Source organism: Dermacentor andersoni, chromosome 10 (genome assembly GCF_023375885.2).
Source record: "Dermacentor andersoni chromosome 10, qqDerAnde1_hic_scaffold, whole genome shotgun sequence".
In the NCBI taxonomy this organism is placed as follows: Eukaryota; Metazoa; Arthropoda; class Arachnida; order Ixodida; family Ixodidae; genus Dermacentor; species Dermacentor andersoni.
In genome coordinates this window covers 105276679-105295214 of record NC_092823.1, presented here as the reverse complement: position 1 = coordinate 105295214, position 18536 = coordinate 105276679, and the positions used below count along the sequence as shown (strand labels likewise).

At 44.2% G+C, this 18536-nt stretch overlaps 1 protein-coding gene across 4 annotated transcripts in view; it reads right to left on the bottom strand.

The window, feature by feature from the left end:
* LOC126544574 (uncharacterized) overlaps positions 1 to 18536 on the bottom strand; it is a 235665-nt gene that overhangs the window by 88951 nt on the left and 128178 nt on the right. For all 4 annotated transcript variants that reach the window (XM_055077729.2, XM_055077730.2, XM_055077731.1 and 1 more), the window contains 4 exons: positions 17862 to 18020; positions 15784 to 15828; positions 13339 to 13380; positions 4954 to 5034 (listed from right to left, as the gene is read on the bottom strand). In XM_055077729.2, coding sequence (XP_054933704.1) covers positions 4954 to 5034; positions 13339 to 13380; positions 15784 to 15828; positions 17862 to 18020 — 327 coding nt within the window. The remainder of the gene's footprint in view (positions 1 to 4953; positions 5035 to 13338; positions 13381 to 15783; positions 15829 to 17861; positions 18021 to 18536) is intronic.

Below are 18536 nucleotides of genomic sequence, written 5' to 3'. Positions count from 1 at the left end.
AGAAGCAGCACAACAAAATAAATGTACATCTTAAACACTTGGTCAGGCAGAATAAGAAAAATATCAGAATACTTGCACAATACTATACGACAAAGTATGGTGGCGCAGGTAGTTGCAATTCTATTTTTTTTTCGTGCAGCTTGCTCTGCATCACAAACGTAAATTTATACAAAAGCTCGGGAGCCCTCTTCATTTAGAAATATCCGTAGATGCTTAGCAAAATTATCTTCCATGAACCAGCACCTGCAACTATTTTTCGGATCCGTGCATAACTTAGCAGTCGTTAGTGTGGTTTGTGGAGCATGGCTCCTTCATCGGCTGATCCACACCAAGAGGTGTGTGACCACTGCATACGTTGAAGCCCCATACTTACTGAACCGCCGGCCCAGATGACGTAATGCGTAAACGCTGCCCCAGATTACGTGCTAAAAATTACGCAGTCTCACCCGAAAGGTCAAGCAAGAATTGCGATGGCAAATTCATGAACAGCTATAAGAAGTATGCATAGTAGTTTTATTAGCCGTATAAACTTGTAAACAAAGGCGCACTATGCTTGCGGTGAGCTTTCTGTGGCTATGAAGGGAAAGCTACACATGTATTACCGCGCTGAGTAGTCCGGCAGTGTTTGACAGTGCTTCTGATTGCTCGGATGCGGCGCTGAATCGAAGTACCTTCCACGTGCGACGGTTTCCCGTTTCTCCAGACGCGGAAGGGAAAAGCCGCAAAACAAGTAAACCTTTAGAATCAGTGGTGTGTTCTATCTTATTTAAATATTGCTAGTGTGGTGTTTATGCTTTGTCCTCCCCAGCTTGAACTAACGCAGATAAAGACCCGGGACTCTTATCAGAAGCGCTCTCACTTGTGCGCGCTTTGCCTACATAGCTATCCCTTGATAACCACAGAAGTTGTCCGCGAGTGTAACTAAATTCACAGGCATAATGTCACGAGCCCGCAGGACAACATCCCTACATTTCACTCGATGGCCGCGGAAATTCGCTGTCAAAACACTGCAGTGCCAAAACGCGGCAACAACAGCGAGGGAATTGACCTTGGTGCAGCCGCTCGCACTAAAGCAAACTAAGCCTTGAAAACACAGCGCAGCGCGCACTCGGTACCTGTCACACATGGCTTTCAAGTTACAGCGACCAGGCCGGGCACGCACAGACTTGAACGCGCCACGCCTCCCTCCCCTCCCCCGCCCGAAGCCTTGAGCGTGGCGGAAGGCGGCGGGCTCCCAGCCAGTTTTCCAACGTTGCTGCCTGAGATGGAGCCCCAATCCCTGCTCACCCTCACATTCCAAAAAGAATAAAATGAGGATGCCCACCGATTGCTCTTACAGAGCAATCCGCGCTGCCCGCGAGAACGGATGTCTTTGCATATTACAATGAAAGCACGGGAGTATGACGCTGACTAGCCCTTTAAACACGTACAAGACATCATCCTGCCAACTATTATTTTCTGTGGCTCAATGGTATCGACATTTTTTACTCCCAATTGCATGCCGCCGCGATATTGGATCACCCATCGCAATCTAAGCAAGGGGAAGTGGACCAATCGCAGCCGCCGGCACCACCACTTTACTGCCCCGGTCATCTATATTCACTGCGTTAGCTCGGCCAAACCGAAACAATCTCCAGTCCTCCGAAGTCCTCGTCTCTTGTCGGCCAAACTTTCAAGGTGCCCAATGATATCTTTGAAAGCAGACAAAAGGGATCTCCTATGTCCCAGCAAATGTCTCCTATAAACGAGAACCGTTGCTTCTGCAGTTGAAACTGCCCTGCGGATCGCCGTTCGATGCTTGTGTCGGTGTTTGCGTAAAGTTGATGTCAGGAAATTGGAATAAAATCAAAATAGCTTTACGTTATACGGCACCAGAACGACCCCAACACTGCGCAGCCCTCCACGTCCAAATATTTTTTTAGACTGAAGCGAACGCTTCCGAAAGGAGGCTAAAATTTTTGATGGCAGCGAAGACAACTCCCTTTGTTGAAACGTTTGACTCCTGGCCGAAAATTTTCTTGTTCGTCACTGTGCCTGACTTGGATCTGCGAACATAAGCCATATTGTTATTCAACAATGGCTAAAGAAACGTATCCTCAGACTAAAGCCAAATGTACGACAAAGGGACTGGACTTTGTCATGGCAGCGATGATCCGTATGCAGGATGAAGACTCCCTTGTTCAGCCACTGTTCATCACTTGAGGTTTCATTTTTCTGGGAGCCCTTTGTCTGCTTCGAAAACAAGGTTACTGACACGGTGAACACAAAGTCGAGAAGTATTGTTGACGTATTCAGCCGCGAATATTTAAGAATGAATACCAATAGGAGGAACATTTCCGAACGAAAAAACTTGCCACTCTTCTTTTGTAGTACAGCTGGCAATGAGGTAACTGGTCTAATGGGAAATGAAAGTGAATTCTGTTTACACACTCGTCAGCACAGCTGTCTTGACCGCTCGCACGCCGTGCTTTAAGCTGCATTGGTTCCGCCTACCGATAAGGTTTGGTTCGATATAGCTTGCATCTGGCCATATGCCACCAAGCCGATTGAACCGGTACATTGTTTTTTTTTTGTTTTGCCTGCAGCTGACGCTTCAACAGCTGCCGTCGTCTGCGGTCGTCGCCGGCAAAGGCGCCCACAAGAAATGCTGAGCGAAAAGCACAGACCCGACGTCGTGGAACGCGCTGTCCTGTAGGCTTTGATACGTGTTGCCTTCAATTTGCTGCCATATCCAGTGGAGCCTCCACGAGTGATCGCAGGTGGTTTGCACCTGCTGAAGCCTCGACTAGAGGTAAAGCGAACAGACGTCATTATGGTTCCGCATGCTCAGATGCAATCTATCCGGAATGAAGGGCGTTACTGGTAGGTGGCACCCGTGCAATCCAAAACACGGCACTCTACCGCTGTAAGAAAAGCGTGCTGACGACTGCATGAGCATGATGACTTCGGGGTAAGATAAACAGGAGCGCCGACTCGCCTTACAAAGCGATCCAATTTCTACGTCGTCAAGCCAGCTGCATTGTGGCACAATGAATATATTTCTCGGAAACTTGTTACGAGCACCCAGAGCTGCGTCGTAAGCCGGGGCGCATGCATTGGGTGGCGTGCAGTGATACGTACAGTGGACTTTGTTAATTCGTTGGTAGTAGAGATATGCACACATCTCCATGGTTGCTCGCGTGGCGTTGTGTGGGTGTGCGCGCACTATCGAGTACTGCTTGTCCCCTGCCGAAGTTCGCCAGAAATTTGTTCCTTGCTTTCGAATGTGTAAAAATTCATTACCGCAAGTGGACTAAACCTATGACCGCAGCTGTTAATCTGATTTTGCACGTTGTTTTGCTTTTACCAAAGTCACATTTGTGAATAAAGAAGAAACCGACCTGTAAGGTTGCAAACTGACTCACCTCTGAGCACACCCAGTACATCAGTCGCAGAAGTACTGGTGCGCAGATTCGCGTACTTAAGCGTGTTTTCGCATAGCGTCTGTGCTCATGAACTTCAGTTTACAGCATGTTGCGGCCTGTGTCCCGACACGCTTCAGCCGGTATGCTATACATGTTATGTGTCCTGCCACCATGCTAACATCCACAGCTACAAATAAAGCTTTAAGGAGTTTAGCAAAGACTACGTCAGTTAACTTTTTCACTGGTGGAAGCTGTGCCCTAAACTTAATAGGCACACAGCGCAGGTCCTGAGGAACATTAGCACATTTTTGTGTTACGCTGGAACTCTGTTTACAAGTGCAATATTATTCAAATGGTCGTTACGAATGTAGCAGCAAACTGGCACCCATGCACAAAACATTTTATAGTAATTTTTACTTAGTTTACCCAAGTGCCTGGAAGCCCCATCACAGTCAATATGCTGCTATTGCTACGCTGAAACAGCGCACGGATATTGTTTTTATCTCCGCTAATCTAACAACAACATTTAACTTCGGCAAGAGGACGCTGTGTCAATCTTCGAAATTGGCTCATCCCAATCGCAATCGACAAACGCGCCGCCGTAATATACCGCCTCAAGAGCAACAGCAGCAAAAGCGCACACTCCGTCCACCTAATTTGATAGCTGAAAGGGTTCTCGAAACGTTCGTTTTTTAACTTGGTCACTTCAGGCCGCGAATATTTAGCGCTATCAGCCAAAGAAGAAAGAAAGGAAGGATTGTACCTTGGAAAGCCACGAAAGAAGAAAGGATGTGAGGGAAGGCAGAGAGAACGGCTCAATACTGGGCGCCTGTTATCCTTGGGACTTTAGTTGGCCGCGCTGTATGCATTCCAAGATAGGCGAGTCGTCGCCCTGGTATATTCTACATCCTGACTATGACACTGAAAGTGCGCCGTACGACTCTAAATATGAAAAATATATGCGTATACAATGCATTTTTTTGAATCTATGTGGACTGCTGTTTTGCTGAGCATTGCCCATTCGATTGCCCATTTATTTCCTGCGCCTTGGGCGTAAAGGAAACCGGTGCGCACCTATGGGCTCTTGCGCACCCAGGCTACATAATTTGACATACGCGGCCGTAATCTCAAAAAGGAAGTTCACGTTGGCACGATAGCAGCAAAACATCTTATCGTGCCCCTACACTTCTATCGCAAGGATTCTTCTATCGTGCCAAGCGTGAGTATACCTGCAAGGCGTAGCAATAAATATGAAAGAAAAAATTACGATATTTCCCTAATCGCTAGAGCATCGGTCTGCTGTGCCGGGGGACTGGGGTTCGATGCCACCATTAAACCCATAATGAAAAAAAAAAATCACCATGACTTCTCCCGACAGACAGCAGCACAGCGACGGGCAGGAAAGTTGGCAATATAGAACCTGCGCTTTAAACCTAATAAAATTAGCTTATTGAATGTTAGGTGCCGATGAGTCCCTCGAAAGATACATATGAGTGACAACTGCGCGGTATCTGTAATTAGAAAAAAAAGCAAACTAGAGAATGATTACCATCCTTTTAGTATTGGAGTTATTTCTTTGATGCGGTGGGTTCTCGTGGGGTTCTGGCGGTGCCACTTTTGTCTTTTTGCTCTGCGATAGAAAAAAAAACAGGAACAATTTGAACGTTGCATTTGTAAAAGACCTGCCACGAGACCACGGTTAGAAGAGCAAGAAACTTGTTAAAACCTATCGAGAATTAACACTGAAGACAAAAGAAGCCACATTACTTCTAAAAAAACAAATTATGTGGTTTTCCGTGCCAAACACACCACCTTATTATGAGGCACACCATTTCGGGGGGCACATGAATAATTTGGATGATGTGCAGTTATTTAACGTGCACCTAAATCTAATTACACGAGTGCTTTTGCGTTTGACCTCTATCGAAATGAGGCCGCTATGGCCGGGATTTCATCCCGCGACCTCGTGCTTACCAGCCCAACACCATAACCGCTCAGCAACCATGGAAGGTCATACTACTTCTCAATTGTGGCCGAACAAAGGAATCCCAGTCTGGATCGACCATTCCAACGAGTAGCTTTGTTTTCGCCAACGTGAGGAAGAAAACTCGCATGGTACCACTATTGGCTTCGAGCAAATATTTCTTTTCGCAGCCAATTTGACCACTAAATTGGTACAAAAGTAATACATTACTGATCGACAGTAGATCAAGCAAAAGGTTATCAGCGTGTAGCCAAAAGTTCAGACAAAACAAATTGTCTTTGTAAGGCAGGCGGAGCCTAATGTCCTTGTCAAAATGCTGCAGGATGTTCATTCTCTTGTTCGGCAACTGCTGATTTGGTCATTATTTCAAAACCTGGTTATAGCGAAACAACTTGCAATGCATAGATGTGAAACTTGCACAGTGATAACGCAATTAGCAGCGTTTTGTGCTTTTAATTACATTTAAATACGGAACATTATTTTGACCCGCCATGGTTGCTCAGTGGCTATGGTGTTCGGCTGCTGAGCACGAGGTCGTGGGATGGAATCCCGACTACGGCAGCCGCACTTCGATTGGGGCAAAATGCGAAAACACCTGTGTGCTTAGAGTTAGGTGCACGACGAAGAACCCCAGGTGCTCAAAATTTCCGAAGTCCTTCGCTACAGCGTGCCTCAAAATGAGAAAGTGGTTTTGGCACGTAAAATCCCATAATTTTTAACAAAGTGCAGAGCCGAGGGGTTAACTTGTTGGACATCAACGTTTTTTTGCGACATCAACATTCTGGACTTAGCAAATTCTGACGTTATAGTTTTGGCTTGATTTTAGTCATATATTTTTATTTTGCCAGATGAAAGTGCTGTTCACAAGACTGTTTCGTTTTCAGCGCTTATTTTGGTCAACGAGCGGGTGCTTTCTCTTCATGCCTGAGCTTCTTTGTCTGACTACGTGTCATATAGCGCGGTTGTTTTTCATGTCGGGGCTCTGGTGCAACCAGGGTTCCTCCACTGGAGTTGGTACAATCCTGAGACGAGGCTTTTCTCCTTGGTCCTCAGAAGGAAGACTTTGTGCCGGTTTGCTCGCTTCCACTTATTTTCCTGGACTGTGGGGTTCCAGCAGAATTGTCTTCTTTTTTATGACGGGTTAACGTTTTCCTGTCCTGACGATCTCGTGATGGGGCGCTTCTGTATGAAGAAACCGGAATGGAAGAATATATGCTCACTTCCAAAGCAGCTTCGTCCTTTATCCACAAATTTATAGTGCTGCTTGGGATGATTTGATTATTTGTACCTCTTGAAATCGGTGGCATTGTTACTTTTGGTTCGCTTGCCATGTTTCAGGACGTCGGCGTAGCTCGGGATTGGTTGCGGAATCGGCTGGTACACTCAGTTTTGCTGTTTCTGATGGCAAGTTTCACTCTGAAACAGTGTGGGTTTCAATGTTTACAGGTTATGTGACAATAATACAGCCAAACATTCACGACAGTGTTGATGGTGTTTACAATGACGTTTACTTTTCCCTAAGAAACAAAAAAAATGTTGGCCCACAGTGTTGTTGAGCCAGGTACAATGCACAAGAACAATTTTTCAGTACACTTAAGCACTTGCGGCACACAGCAAGTGTCGTTTGCTTGTGCTACAACGTGCTCCGTCTTTGACGAGAGCTGCGCCGTCAGTATCGGTTTGTCTTTTCGTTAGCGCTTTCATTCGACTTTGTTGCGTTGTGGCCTGCAGACGTAGCGACTGGCAAATTGTCAAGCTCCGGCATCGTGTCCCTCTGCAAGCCAGTACACGAGTTGACTGGCTGCAGCGCCAGGAGTGGCTGATCGGCGCCAGGATGTGTGTGATTGCGGCCGTCACTTTACAACGGAAGATTATTACTAACGCAATAGCGTTTCGCGAGTCCGGTATTAGGGTAAACGCAAGCGCAAGGGGACAGGGCCTGGCCGTGTCCCCTTGCGTGTCGTTTGAGGAGATGAACAGAAGCGCAAATGTGAATGGTCTGCACGGTGCAGACACATGGTGGCATAGAGCTCAACCACGCACAGTAGCAGTAACAAAATATATTCTTCATTGCTGCTGGTGTAAATTTTTCGCAGGAGTATATTCATTAACACGTTGTTTTTGTAAATGTTTAAAATATTTTACACTTGGTTAGAGCAATATTAGCTCTTTCTTTGGCTGGTTAAGCTCTGCGCCCACGGGCGGCTGGACCGTGGAGGCAGGCACCCGTATCAGGCAGCTCACGTACGTCTACGCTAAGGTTTCTTCATCAGCTTGAGTTTATGCCTCCACCGTCCCGTCAAAATATTCAGGTAATGTGTGATTACCGGAATACCAGACACGTTTGGCGCTACGACAGAATGCTTGCAACGCACGCTGCTTCGATAGCTTTCGCTTGGAGTCGACGGCCAAGCGGCTAGCGGAGAGGTTTCTCGCGGTCGAGGGCGGGCTCCAAAACAACCGGAAATGGTCGATGTGGCGTCGCTTCGTGACGCAGAGCCAGTGAAGGCGGAGCTTAGCCCCGATCGCTCGGCGAACGAGTTGAGGAGGAAAAGCATGGCTAGGGAGGCGGGTAACTGGTAATCGCTTGTAGCTCCATTATTACGTAACGCTTCACTTAAATTGTGGTGCGAATGTTCTACTTAAGCTGTACCTTACTTGTTTACAAAATTTGTCCGAACCGTTTCAGGGGCCCTTTAATCTGGGCGTCCAGGTTATTTCGTACACTCAAATGAACAACCTTTGATGGTAACCCCGGCAACTTTTCGACCATGTCCGAGTAAGGGAAATTTCACGTTTATTAGGCCTCCTGTCACGCACCCGATGATACAATCTCTCGGCAAATTTGAAAATAACTTCAAATAAAAAAGAACGAGCGGAAAATAATCCCATACTTGACCGAGCAGTCCTGCGAATCTGTTATTGCGAAAAATTGTCGCATCCCAGAGGGCCAGACGTGAAAGGCGTGCTGGTCGCGCCAGCGATCAATAATAAAGAGGTGAGGAGCGCACATTCGGGTGATTCGTAACCGCACCGGACCATTAGCGCTATGTAGTCTTGTGGCAGTGTCAACTGCACGCTGCCCCAGCTCATCGGAGCTGCCAAAAGGCAGGGCTGTGGTTTCAACCAGACATACAGCCATTAAATCGCCTCCGTCATTCCACCCGCCGTCAGGAGAAGTAGTTTCTTGAGAAAGTTCGTCGCCCGGCGCACTACATCACGCTGCAACACAAGACCAAGACCAGCCGCAACCACTGACTACATGCGGGCTGTTTGCAATTTTAAGTGTTTCGCCTTTGCGGAAGAAAGCGTTTTGCATACTCGCTATAATATGTACTAGCGCGCTGCCTTTTCACTTCTACGAGGATTGATAGAGCGCACAATTTACCGAACAAGCGCCAGTGATGGTCCAAAGCGCCTAGTGCTGAATTTGTTTACAGCGGCAAGTAAAGAGACCGCTCGTCGTTCGCTTGAAATGTCATAGAACTCGCGCCGCGGTAACATAAAATGATGTCAGAACATGGTAAATAACGCAGCTTTTGCGCATTTAAGCACCATCGCATCACTGAGTCACGCTGTAGTTAGCGACCAGACACCTTCGAAAACAGCCAGTGAGAGATCGATATAGTTTGTATTGTTATACTGCCTATTATTCATTTATAGTACTATTACCATGTACGCAATTTCTGCGTTTTCCATGAAGTACAAAAAATACAGGCTTAGCGTGTCTGACCACTCATTTAGAGAACGCGTATTTTAGTAGAGAACGTGCCGATTCTAGTAGTGACACCATCGGCAGCTGAACGAGGCGGTTGTTTATGCTGCTCTATGAATGGAGCCACCGCTTGATGCACGTTTCACTCTAAGAACAGTTTACACCCTTTGGAGTGCCCCTTTTGCCACACAACAATAATCTTCATCTGCCTTGATGCGTTTACGTTCTTTAACGCTGTGAACCCGGAACTTTCCAGTAACGAACGGCACGCGCGTTATCAGAAAGGGCACTCCAAAGGGAGTAAACTGTTCTTAGAGTGTTGGGATAACAAGCGGACAGTGCATCTCGAAAGTTGAATTAAGAGTCAGCATAATAATATGCAGAAATAGACCCACGTAGGTAGCATAATTATTTGTGGAAGCACCAGCGAATACGATTAGTTTTCTTAAAGAATGGAAAAGTACTGACGTTGATAGCGCACGGTGTCATCGCTTGTGACTTTTTTTTTGTGTGTGCACTGCGCCAATGAAAAATTGTTAATAACCATAAGCTTGAAAGTTAACTAAAAAGTAGTGGTCTTCCGCCTAATACCTGAACCTTCAGATCAGGTCCACCGGTAGCTGATGCGCGAACTAGGCGACGGCACTAGGTCTAACCTTGGCTGAACGTTATCGACATCGGCTCAAACTGTGCGCAGCTTGCAAGGACTCATGTTCGTGCAGTCAACTACGCAGCACTACGTGCCACCTGCTCCTTGGCCGTCCACATGGAACATGACTTTACGCGCTCAACTCACAGTCGTCGACTCGTCAATGCTGTCACTGTAGCCTTCCTATAGATCAGAGCATGCTACACGTATAGCACCCCAACACAGTCAGGCCAATAACTGATGAGGAGATGAGGAATAGCTGACGAGGAGCTGGTTCGAGGGTTATAAATCCAACTGGGAAAAAAATCTGCGCAAGTCTCAAGCCTGCTGCTCTGAAGAAATGACTGAAGTGTGCAAAAAAATGCGCCCAGAGAATTTAATGGACATTTGTCAAAAAATTGTTGCAACTGCCCTGTAATTTCTCACTGAACATTCACCACAGACTGTCATACCTTGAGCTGAGACACGTCCTTGGACTATGGGCCAGCGCTGCCTGTGCAGCTCGTGCAATCAAGGCAATCAAATTTTCTTGAAACGCTGGTCGCAGTGAAGTACTTTATATGTTGAGAATTGCCTTTTGCGTACATTTTGTGTCTGTTGGGCATTGTACATGTCATTTATGCTTTCATCATATTCCCCTGGAAAGGCATGCTAGGCATCTTACCATGCCAAAACTTTTGAGCACTAAGAACCTCGCTGTCCTGCATGCAAAGCGAAAGTAGCATTTTATTTGCTGTTACCCCCAGTCTGGAGCATCGTCTAAGGCACTGCTGTTAGTGGGGCCTGCCACGGATGTACACTTGCGAATTTCCCATAAATATAGTGGTCATGAATAGCTGTGCAACTGAGGCTCCCCAAAAGGAAAAGCGGCAATGACGAAGAGAAGTGCTAGCAGAAGAACGTCAAAATCTAGATTCGGATGACTTAGGTAGGTGACATCCAGTAATTAAAATCTAATCTTTCCACCCCATTTAGATTCTATTGTTTACCTTTATGCACTGGCAGTGTAAATTTGTCGTAGGCAGTTTGAAGAAAAAAAGCTCCTAGTCGCTTGAGCACAGAGAAAGCGTACTTCCTGTCACTCTAACGCTGATTCTTTGCTATTTAAGTGTATGAGTGCTTCAACTCCGCAGAGAGCAAGATAGGCAATAATGTAGCATTTTCATGAAGACTCGAGCTGCACCGTTAAACTGGGAATCACAGTGGACATTGGAACGTGTTTAGCGCGCTTCCGGCTATATTAAGAAATGTGGCAATGCGCTCGGTATTCGAGATATAATTCTTCATTATATAACATCATAAATGCAGGATCAGTAGAAAATTTGCTTCCTTTCCAGTCTCGGTCAAGCTATACAAAAGTTGAAGCTAGTTGTACTCGATGTTTTGTTTGGTGTTCTAAATATTATTACCTTCCTGTTATGTTGTGCCGTTTCCTCTGGCGCAAAACAATGCTAAAACATCTTATTCACCTTTTTTTTTAAATTGCATTCACATTCCCAGGAATTGCAGCATTCGCATGGCGTTAGTGATTGCCTTGAGCTGTCATAATTGTGCACATTAAATTTCATTGCTTTTGCCTAGCAAAATCATTTGAAAGATCTCAAGCTACTTGTGTAGCTTTTATTCGAAAATGACTTTCTTGCATGCATACTGAAGTATAAAATAAATTTCATTAATTGATAATTAAAGGTACTTGTTGCCACTGTTGCCCCCGAAAGCATTCTACGCAACGTGATCATGTGGGCCAATTACTTTCTTAGAGCCAATAAACGCTGCCTGAGTTTTCCAAGAAAATGTGGTCCTTAAGCCACATTAACAGAACTTTTGATTTCAGAAAGGCTCTATGCTTGCTCTCTGCACTCTTGAGCTTAGCAATGCTGGCAAAGAGAGGTTTACCGTTTTATTGAAATAGTAAAGCAGGTTTCGAGGAAAAAGAACTGAATACTCTTTTGCGAGGCCCAGCACGGGTAGTTTTGAGAGAAGGCTAATAACTTGCTCAGTGAAAACTTGACCGGAAAAAAGAAGCGCACTCTCTAAGCTCAACTATTGCTCCTATTTATGGAGAAAATTTTTTATGTTCACTGTAGCACGAACTCCTCTCCCAGCAATCTCCAATTACGCCTGTCTTGCGCTAGCTCATACCAGCTTGCACCTGCAAATTTCTTAATTTCATCAACCACCTAATTTCCTACCGTCTTCTAGTGCGCTTTCCATCCCTCGACACGTATTTTGTAACTCCAATGGACCAGCGGTCATCTAGCTTTCGAATTACATAACCGCATTACATTACATGTAACGCATTGCATTACTTCTTACGCATTGCATAACATTTCTTTCTTTGAACGTCAACTGGAATACCGGCCATACCTGTTTGCATCCTGATCCACACCACTAACTTCCTGTTTTTTACCATTACACCTAACATCTTTTTGTTCGATCGTTATTACCGCGGTCCTTAGCTCATTCTCGTGCTAACACCTACCACGTACAATTTTCTTACAGGGGCCCTATAACGCAAAACTATTCCAATATGTTTTTATTCCGATCTCCTGACGTCAAATTTGCGTAACCGCTGACGCAAACATCGGGCGGTGACCCACAGGGTTGTCTGAACAGACCAATTAAACGCTCTCCTCGATCATAGGAGGTCACTTTTGTTTGCTTGAAAAACGAATAACATTGTCTACATTGAGCGGCTGGTCATATCTGATTGGCTAGCACGAGGCGAGGAACACACTCAAGTGGAGATGGATTCGATAGGGCCGAGCCACTGCACTGAAAATCCATAACCGGATGAAGAGGGTGGTGCCGGCGTCTGCAATTGGTCCGCTTTCCCTCAGTTCGTTTGCAGTCGCTGGCCGAAAATTGCGGCTGCATGGAATGGCAGGTGAAGAATGACACTAAAACGGATCCTCAACAAAGAAGCGTTGGTAGAACGAGGTCGTAAACGTCCCGAATGTGCTTGAAGACGTTACATGGCCACGCAGAAAGCTTTATTATGCGCAGATGCGAGTAGCGAGTGCCCGAGTGATTGGTGGCAGCCATCTTTTAATCCTTTGGGAGCTGGGCAACCTGCGGCTATCAGAAGAATATTCACTTTTGTTTGGCATATTATTGCATTTTTAATGCGTACACTGCACTTTGACTTGGTGAGTTCTCGCGGTATTGTGACGTCGCGTGACAGGCAGATGAAGTGGGTGCAGCCAGAAAACTCTTGACCAATAGCCGAGGGCTAATGTTGAAAAGGCACCGAATCAGAAATAACTATTTTATTGTTCGGCCAAATCATGCATATTTAGTGTGCTCACGTCATATCATATGGGGAGCTGTCCCGATTTTCGTGACATAGCTTGATAGGCAGGTGAAGGGGGGGTAGTCCAAAAAGTTTTCGACCAGTCACAGGGTGCTGACTGCAGAATTTGAATAGAAAAGTTTCGAATAGTTGTACGCTATAGCGCCCCAGGGTTTGTGTTTAGAAAGCACGAAAAGAGGTGAGCTTTGCATGTGTTCGCTTCGTAGACCATTCTGATTTATAACAATAGAGCACAACACTGACAACAAACAATAAAACGTGATGTGCTCCTACCTTCTTGGAGTTTCCAGAAGCGGCAGCTGCAGCATCGCTTGCCTGGAATTAAAGAGGGAAAAAAGCGCATGCTATGGTTACAATAGTCAAGGGACGGGCCAGCAGAAGGTAAACAGACTCTATATATCTCATACGGAAAAGCAAACAGCGCTGAATTTTTGAAAAAAAAAAGCTGTTCCACGCACTCCCAGTGAACGCAAATATGCTTGAGCTGATCACTTCATTTTAGAGGGGCGGCAATGTAACGATGATAAAAATAATAAAACGCGTGTGGTTTTATGGCGGAGCATATACGCCGCAGCTGCTGGAGCCAGACATTCGAAAGTACACCATGGTCTGCTGTAGGGGCTGTTGGTAGTTTCCTAATCGAGACCTTTAAAAAGCGCCCAAACGACACGCACATACACGAAGATAGCTAAACAAGAAGAGAAATTGGGTAGCAGAAAGGAAATGCATCAGGCCTTTCTAATAGGTTCCCGATGTAAACGCACCTACATGGAAAGCACAAGAGCGGCTGCCTACTCCTGCTTATTTTATCTTTGTGGAGACATTCTTTCGCGCGTCCTCAGATATAAGGACATATTAGTTCACCGGAAATCCAAACTGGGGAGCAAGTTTAATGGTATGGAAATTACGCTTCCACAAGTACTGAAATTAAACAATGACAGGACAATGAGTCAGCAGCTCGATAAGATATATCTTTAGAGTAATAATGAGGTGAAAAATACTAGGGAAGAGATTAATGATGCTCAGATTGTTGGAAGCATAAGTGTTTGTACCATATAGAGAAATTTGTTTTACTGAAGAGCGAGAATATAATATACGCCTAGAATAAAACGCTATAATTCAATAGATGCAAACCTCCTAGCACAAGTGGGTTAGGTGGCTATTTGTCGCCACCCTGTTTCAAACGGAACTGCAATGCCAATCGAAAACATGGTCATGGTCATCGAAAATATTATGCACCCGAGTAAAGAGCGAAGCTAAAGACGATACCCTACTGGTTTATTCTGTGGCTTCATGCGACTCTTCGTTGGGCGCCAATGCTTCACTGGCCTAATATTCATCAACCTTGCGGACATCCGCCGAACTTATTTGCTATGTTCAGCGTCGTCGCATTTCGATCGAGCTGTAGCGGCTGGTCTGATTAGCCCCGTTGCCAGTGCGACCGTCAGTGAAAGGTCTTAGTCCGCGGTGCAATCCGAAGACGAAGACAATTTTTCGTTTAGCTGCGAAGCTTTCTTCCTTCAAAAAAACCTCTCACGTTTTTGTAACATCCTGCTGCACGGCGGTAGATGGAAATACATAATATATTCAAGATATAATGTATCACACAAATATTATTCGCGACTGGTATATATGTTTGAGCCATCTATGAAATATCAACGAGGGCTGGTTCATGAAGTCTTAATCAATGGCGGAATAACAAATATTTCCATGGGAAACATTTTTTAGTAGAGGCCAGGCAACGTTATTCACGAGAGCTCTTCTCACTCGCGAGATCTATACAAAAAAATCAGAAATGCTGACAAATGCAAGCTTCGAAAAATAGAAAGAGTCTGCGCTACAAAAAAGTATGAATACCCAGAGTGAAATCCACGCGAATCGGCTGCCTTCAGTTTACATTATGAACCGATAGCTGAGAGGTGTTATTGGACATAACCTACGATTTAGCACATATCAGCTCTATTTATGTATTAACCATTTTCCACCGTTGCGTTTTGCGGCCAAATGGTAAAGTATATGACTATTATATTATGAGGAGGTTAAATCGTAACAAAACAATAATTTTTACAAACAATTGAGCCATACATTCCGGTTCTTGCTTTGACGTCTACAGGTAGACACTTCGTTAAGCTTTAAGTTTTATTGGACGTTCTTAAATATATTTGCTGTTCAGCCTCGGTTGAACAAGACCCACTGCCCCTGGCAGTTCTTTCGCGAAGTATAGAGCTTCGGTAAGTTGCAAACACAAGAATCATACGAAAAACGTGTATGTATTGAAAAAAATAAAAAATTAATATTTCTTCGGTGTACGTATGCATTTATCGTTGACCGCGATTCCATTTCAACAAGGCTACGATAAAGTCTAGGGCCGCATCTGGCAAAGCCGTTGTGAAGCTTTGCAATGTTGAGACACGAAAGCATGAATAAATGTCAAGGCATTTCGAGAATTTAAGTTTCTTGTTACCACTTTCTTTGCGGCAAGTGTTTCAGCCCCCAAGCTTTATGTACCTGGCACCCAGCTCAGTTTCCTTCGTTGCTTCGACGTTTTCAAAAATATATGGCTCTGAGTAGTCATCGGAGGATTCCGAAAACAATTTATAGAACCGAGAATTCCGGAAGACCATGTTTTGTTAAATGGACGTTTGGCTGTATAATTGCACTACCAAAATGCCTCTTGGCCCTCTGAAGAAAAATGGAAGAAAAATTCGGGTGTCTTACCTCGCGTGTTTCTTCAAACTTACGCTTGCACTCCTCAGTATGCGCCTGCAATTGTAAGAATTGATGCAAGTGTCAATTTATGAAAAACAAGTGTACAGTAAATTGCAGAATATTGTCAGAAAGAGACTAGCGAGGGCCGAACATTCGAAACTATAGCACACTATAAAGAACAAGTTAAAGATTGAAGAATAAAATATCAGGTAGCCAAGTTTGGAGTGAAGCAATCGGAATACTACTAATGTTTATGAATAATGTTGAAGGCTTTTTATAAGTCATAACAGGAGTGCAATTACAAAATTTGTACGCAATATTTCATATATTTTGGATTTCATTGTTGCTTTACCTCTATTATTTTGTACTACTTTTGTATTATCAAAGTTAGGTTGAACAATTCAAGAACTGATGTATTATTAATCCGTTCCTTTGCCTGCTTTGCACTTTTTACGGTGTGGCTTAATAATGTTATTTTTTGGTGCTACCTGACAAGAACTCCTTTTAAAGCACTGTGCTCTGAGACCCCCTTCCGTAGCTTCATTGTAGTATTGCGCTTATTAGCTCAATAAAACATTATTCTGTAATCATGAACTCGAGTCTGTAAAACTGGAAGAAGCTAGCCTTTTGACAAAGTACTATTTGCTGGGAGAATTGTAAATTAAAATTTTTTTGTCGGCTGCTTGATAGATTGCATTTGGCGTTCAGACGCAAAACACGAGGGCCCCGTGAAGCAGTACGTTGAAAGATTCCAAATTAGCCTTCATAAGATGCGTTTAGCGTGGCACAACTGAACCAGGGTACGAAACGTGTCTGTAATGCGCGCTGATTAGACTGCGGTCACCCTGGCCGGAAATCCAGCCATCGTCATACTTTGACATTTGACATCTGCGGGAATCATCTGCGAGAATCACTTAACTGAGAGTGTGTGACTGCCTAACCAAAGTCTTGTACTATTTAGATGAACTGTTTGACACATATAAAGCACGCTGATGTTATATGTTCGAATGAAGTCATGAGATCCCGAAAAAAGTACTTAACTGCCGCCAAAACGCTGGGCATAACAATGTAATGTATTTGTGAAAGTTGCTCTGAAGAATGTCTGGACAATTTGACAACGGTAATCCTCTCTGTGGACCTTTAAAATATTCGACGAAGATAGCATGCCTTTCAGCGGGTGCTATCTTCAAATCTGTAACCACACCAGTTATTCTTGAATATTTTATGTTAAAGTATAGTCGAGTTGTTCATGCCATGGGTGATTATGACAAAATTCACCGTGTCTTTTGTTAAAATTGTTTTGCTAAAAAGTCATTCTTTAAATAATGTCAAATAGATTTAGGAGTATGATAAAACATAGCTTCAAGCTGCGGATACAACGTCCTATGCACTTGTCATTTTAAGCTGAGAACTCGCTTGGGATTTTCAGAGTTAAAAACAAGAACTTGGTGGAGGTCGTTGATCAGCATTTTCTTAACTTTTAACCTGTTCTTTTTGGAAAGATATATATATATATATATATATATATATATATATATATATATATATATATATATTTCGGTGTGTGTGTGTGTGTGTGGCGGTGTCAGCTGATGAATCGACTATACTTGATTCAGGTCACCATATTCAATAGCCATTGTGAGTTAATAAAAAACATTGACTGCATCGATAGTTAGCTGGATAGGAGATGAAATATGCGATTTCGACAGGCATTGCTCACTAGTCTAGTATTGCAAATGATTACCAAATGAAAGTGCGTTCCCGTCGTTTGATAAAATACTTCCTGCAGCTAAACTTGATAAACAGGAAAAGTGCACGCATTATAAACAAAAGTGGGAGCGAGAAGTTATGTGTGGAAATGGCGGAATCTGTATTTTAGATAACGCAATGTACCGATGTCGTTCATACGCACCTGAATCACACAACTGTGGGACAAATGTGTGATTCATAAATTTCTTTTGGATTTCTGTGCGCACATTATATATGCACTTCCCAGCGAATACAACTCGGACAGTTGCGTCTATATCGGTATTTTTGGTTTATTTAAGATGAGCGCTGAAGGAACAAAACGAAATTCGTAAGCTCACCTCGATGTCTTTCCGAGCGACATCTTTATCGCAGTAAGCGCAAGTAGTTCGCACTTCGTAGCATACTTCCAGGTGACGCGGCATGTTCGATTCTTTCATATTCCTCCCACAGTGCTTGCACGTAGTCTTTTCAGGCTCGATGGATGCTGGGCCTTGTGACTGTGTAGAGAGCGAGCAAAGTCTTTAAGTTTCTGTCAAGAAATTTCGTTGAAAAGAAGCTAAATGCAAAGAATGATGACCACTACCTAATTTTACACTTACTGCAAGTTGAAGGCCTTCAGCGGCAAACTTCAATTACCTCTTGTGAGCATTACATTTTTTCTTCAAAAGCGAGTTGCCAATAATGGATAGGAGCGCCGAATCGATGCCGTGAGGGTTGATGGAGGACTTTCATATCAAGAAAAGTGGTTGTTGATTATCATGACGAGAATGATGATTTATTGGCTTCTCATTTGAAACGAGGCGGTGACAAGTGGTCACCTAGCCTGCTTGGGTTACTGAGGTATGCTATACATGATTTTAATGCTGACATTTTTGTATGCACTTTCCTAATTTCTTCTCTTCCGCAACACTTTCCTATATACCTTCTACAGTTACCTAGGCCTGTATCGGTCGTATCAATCTCTTCCCAGCACCAACTGCGTTAGCGACCATCCTGTTTGTCTTTTTGGGAAC